The sequence below is a fragment of the Clytia hemisphaerica genome, unplaced genomic scaffold, assembly GCF_902728285.1.
Source record: "Clytia hemisphaerica strain Z4C2 unplaced genomic scaffold, Clytia hemisphaerica genome assembly, whole genome shotgun sequence".
Lineage (NCBI taxonomy): Eukaryota > Metazoa > Cnidaria > Hydrozoa > Leptothecata > Clytiidae > Clytia > Clytia hemisphaerica.
The window spans coordinates 96,023-101,173 of NW_027103552.1; the positions used below are offsets into that span (position 1 = coordinate 96,023).

Sequence of the window (5,151 nt, forward strand, 5' to 3'; positions counted from 1 at the left end):
GGCAATTCTATTGGCAGCAATTTTCAAAAAAAAATGAAATTCTAAAAACCTTTACTTTGCTGACAGTCAGCATTTTTCTAAAACAGGTAAAATCGAAAAAACACCACGGAGGAGTGCAAACTGCAGCCTCGTTTTCAAAATCGTCCAGGATAGACTTTTTACGACCTGGGTTTCCATAATCAGCATAAAATTTCCGTTCCAACGGTATATAACAACCCCATTCTTTTTTAGGGTTAAGCAAAAACGCTTCTAACTCGAGATATTGAATTCTGCTCCCCGACTATTATGTCCCTTTAAATACGCAAAACTCCTTGAGAAATGTCATTTACTAGTAAAACATTCTTGGACCTTAAATTGACTAAATTTTTGTATTAAAAGACGGTGGCAGTTAGTGGCAGCTATGACCTAGTTTATTACATAGTAAAAAAAAAGTCTCTGACACAGGACTTGGGAGAAAAAAGAATAAGGGGACAAAAGTGTCCCCTCGCCGAAGAGTGCAAAAAGTGATAATAGTGCAATACACCGTTTAACCATAGTCCGTATAGAAAACCCTGGTCTGGAAGCCTATTGTTCGGAATTTTCGTTCTCGGAAAAGACGATCAAGTGATCAAAAACTGAGCAAAATAAATTGGAAATGGTAGCCTCGCAGTGAAATTCCTGTCTGTTTCAGAGAGGAATCCATAGAGGAGAAGTCATTATATCTGATAAAAACTGTTCCATTCCAGGTTGTACTTTTTCTGAAACAGAAAAACACTAAGACATAGAGCTTTATACTATCACAACAAGAAAGGATCAGTTTTATTCCAAGTGTAGAGATGATATACTTGCTGTGGTGAAAAGATATCGTGTTTTGGATGATGTATTCACTAGAAGAATAAAAAAGGACGTGCATTCTTGTGTGACCTACATCACAAACTAGAAGATTATGATACATTAAGTAAGCACAGTGATCTTTCATTGGAACTTTTGTAAAATCGGGATTATTTTGGCTAATATCCTTTGTATCTCCTTAAGTAGTGCTCATAAGGAGATGAAAATCCAACAGTGCCAGACAATTTCAAAAAGTATAAAAAGAAGCATAACTTAAAAATAAAAATTTCCTTGGATTTTTAAATAAAAAACAACAAGAAAATAGAGTCGATGTTGTAGGAATATTTCGACGATCTTTATGTCATCATTTTCAACCATATACTAAAAACATTTCAAAGGCTACAATTTATTCTAAAAATCAGTACAGCAGGTAATAAAAATCGTAATTAAAAACAATAATGAGATTAAATAAAACTATGCACAAGGGAATGAAATAATAAAATTGATATAAAAGAATAACGGTTTAAAAGAAACAAAGAGAGTAATCAATTGTCAGGGGCCTATCCAAACAATTGAAGCTATTTTGAAGCTTTTAAACCGTCATTAATTTTAGGCCGAAATTTCTTAATATAAAATGCCTCTAAAAAAGATAATTGTGACCAATTATCATTCATGTCTAAAATTTTACAGTTATTCAATACTGCATTAATGATATGTTCTTTATGGTCGATCCCGTCGGAATTATCAAACAACCGAGCGAGAGCAAAAAAGTTTGTAACGTCATGGAATTTATCACAAAGTTTTAAGTGTTGATGCATTAGTTGGTCTGCCCTTCTCCCATGCTCAAGCATTCGGGTTCTAAAACATCTATCCGTTTTACCGATATACTTCTCTCCACAGCCTGGGCAATTAATTTCATAAATAACATTTGCTTTATGCTCACCCAAGACCTTATCCTTAGTCGGACAAAACATAGATAACTTCTTTGATTGGTAACGAACCATCAATTTCACATCATTTTTGAGGTATCTTTTCAACTTGCGTATAAGAGTTTTGACCAGATTTTCACCGTCGTTTCCCAGGTAAGGAATTTTCAAAAAGATTTTGGTCGGGTCAGTTTCATCATTATCATTCTTCTCAAACGGTGGAAGATTCAATTTGTCAACTTGACGTTTTATTAGGCGACTACTGACATGTGAGGGTTAGCCGTTCCAAGAAAGATATTTTTGGATTATTTTGATTTGGTTTTTGAAAAGTTCTTGATTGGAACAAATTTTATGGGCTCGGACAATCAAAGACCTAACCCACGAAATTTTGAAGTTCCAGGGTGTCTGACTGGAAAAATCACTGTACTGACCGGTATGCGTTGGTTTATAGAAAATATCAGTTTCAGTGCCATTAATTTTAATGTCTAAAAAGTGAACATTTTTATCGTCAAAAGTATCAACTGTGAATTGTAAGTTTTTGTCAAGGGAATTAAATTTATTCAAAACATAAGGTATATCGTTTGGTTTGATCAGCAGAAGAGTATCATCAACAAATCTCATGTAATGTTTGATGTAGTTTTTCTCAATTAATTCATTGACAATTTTGATTTCAAACTGAGTCATTATGATGTTGGCTAGAACAGGCCCAAGGGACGATCCCATTGACACACCGTCTATATGTTCAAAAAGTTTTTCATTAAAGGTGAAAGTAGTTTTCTCGCAGGAGTCATTCAAAAGCTTTTTCAAAGTGCGTTTCTGTAACTTGGTTGTAATGAGTTCTTGATCATATACACGCTTAAGAATAATATCGATTGTTTTCTTTAAAGGGACATTAGTAAACAATGAGACAACGTCAAATGAAACGTACTGGAAGCCTTCATCGAAAAGTTCTTTTGGAATTTGATTAATTCGAGAGGATGCATCAAACGAATCTTTTAATGTAAATTCATTTTGAGTTAAAGGATTGAGTAAAGAAGATAGATATTTACCAATTCCGTAGTGGGGTGTTCCAGTTGTATCGACGATGGGTCTGAATTTTGGAAGGCGTTCGAAATTTTTGTGAGTTTTAGGTAAGCCATGAGCGCGTCCCAATCTTGCTGACTTTGGTCTCATGGCAGATTTTTCTTCTTCATCGATTTCACCTCTCGAAAGAAGCGTATTAAGATAACGTTGAACAGTACGTAAGTTTCTGAAGGTAGGGTCATTATTAATGCATTTGAATTTAGTAGTGTCATTGAAAATGCCATTCAAAGAATCATAATAATCATTGTTGTTTATAAGAACGATACCTTGACCTTTGTCTGGTTTTAAGATAAGACATTTCTTGCGAAGTTCACGGACAGTTTTAATACGGGTTTGATCAGAGTGAAAAATGTGCGAATCGAGGTCAAGGTAATTATAAGTAAATGACTTTAGAGCAGTTTGGACACGATGTTTAGAAAAGTACTTATCTTGTAAAGCATTCTTGCGGTTAATTTGATACCATATGTCTTCTGCAATAACAATCATTTCAGATTCTTTAGGTCGCAATAAAACACCATGTTTCAATCCAAGACATAAAACTTCGATTTCGGTTTCAGTTAGTTCAAAACTAGTAAGATTTGTAATGATGTTATTAGGATTATGAGCAATACCATCAAGTACACGTTTGTTGATAATCAATGCGTCAAGTTTCTTTTGATGTCGAGATTTAGTTTTCTTGCAAATGTTGTCTTGTAGCCGGTTTATCGAGAATACAATCAATTTATATTTCATCCACGTAGTTTTATTCATTAAGTCACGGTGAAAATCTGGTCAAAACTCTTATACAGTCGAGTACTATTGCAAATTAGGAGAAATGCGGGTATTTCGCTTAAATAGGATGAATTATCCTAAATAAGATAAAATCGATAGCTTAGTTAGGAGAAATAGAAGAAAAAGTTGATTTTCTGAACAAATTCAGAGATCCGCGTCTTTATTACTCTCTAAATCAATTGTGCTCATACATAAGATCATTTTAAACCAAAAGTTAGCTTCTTATCAGCGCGGAGTGAAAAAATATAAGCATTTATCCTATTTTGGATAAAATGTACTAAATAAGAGAAATAGTATTTTTGTTTACTCTCTTTCCCGTAATAAAAAAGATGAAGAATTAAAAAGGTTTGAGTGGACGAAAAGTGTCGAAAGCGTTCAATCGTGTCTGTTACAATAACTGTTTAATACATCTTAATTTCTATATCTTCAAAACATGAGTCAAGTCTTTACTAAAAGAATTAGATGTTTAACATCTGAAGTGTTTCAAGAAGCCGATTTGGAAGATATTGTTCAGCACAACCGATTCAGGTTCGACAATAATCTCCGTAAAAAGCCCTTTTTAGGGTTTTATTCTACAGTCAATGGGTATCATCACTTTCACGTGAGACCCTACTCATGCAGGATGACTTGTATGAGAGAACCAGAAAACAATTATGACCCAAAGGCGATCAAAATCCTGAAAGAAGATGGTACATGTGTTGGAAGGATGCCAGCGACATGCTGCCGCATTGTATCCAAGTACATCGATCTTGGTCATATAATTAAAACCAGTGTTTACTGGAAAAATGATAAATGGCAACATGGACCCTCCATTGATTTTGGCGATGGCCCTAAACTCGTTTCTTTTTATGCTTTCGAGTTCGAATCCGTCCAGAAGAGAAACGAACTCGCAGAAGAACTGATGAATAAATTAATTGCCGTTGAAGAAGCTCACGTCCCTTGAACAGTATAGCATATATTATTGATGTTTTGTTTTGCACTTATTAGAATTATACGAAGTAATATAACACTTTGACTACTTTGATTACTTTAGGAGAATCCATGTAAAAATTTATCTCCATCTAGTATGCAATGTATAGTCTTTAAGTCTGCGAGTAATAAACAATTTTTTCTTGACTACAAGATTTCTCTTAGTCCTATTTTTTTTCTACATCTCCAGCTGAAACTTTGCTCGTTTGGATGACAGGATATGACTTTTCTCGGACTATTTGCAAGCGTTTTACAGTGTACCCTTTCGAATTCGAATTCTCATCAACAGAATATCCATTTTTTCGAATTACAAAGACTGATAATAAGAAGTTCGAATCAGGGAGAGTTTACTCAATTCTTTACAAAAAAGAAGTATAAAATATCAGTTACTTAATTTCAACTTCTCTTCTACAGAAAAAAGTAAAAAAAACAACATAGAAATAGAATGGAACAAGAAACATTAGAAGAAATCGAAGAAACACCTTTTGTTTATGATGAAAATCTCAAAAAGTATCCAATTCGCGACTCTAATAAGAAACACTCTTCGAAAGAAGAAACCCTGGCCAATGGTAAAAAAACAAGAAGAAGGGCT

At 34.0% G+C, this 5,151-nt stretch overlaps 1 protein-coding gene across 1 annotated transcript; it reads right to left on the reverse strand.

The window, feature by feature from the left end:
* Positions 1–666: 666 nt before the first annotated feature.
* LOC136800334 (uncharacterized) lies at positions 667–3,569 on the reverse strand. The gene is made up of 2 exons (XM_067056968.1): positions 2,168–3,569; positions 667–737 (listed from the first exon to the last, which is right to left on the reverse strand). The coding sequence occupies exons 1-2, from the start codon at positions 3,567–3,569 to the stop codon at positions 667–669; spliced, it is 1,473 nt and encodes a 490-aa protein (XP_066913069.1).
* Positions 3,570–5,151: the final 1,582 nt, after the last annotated feature.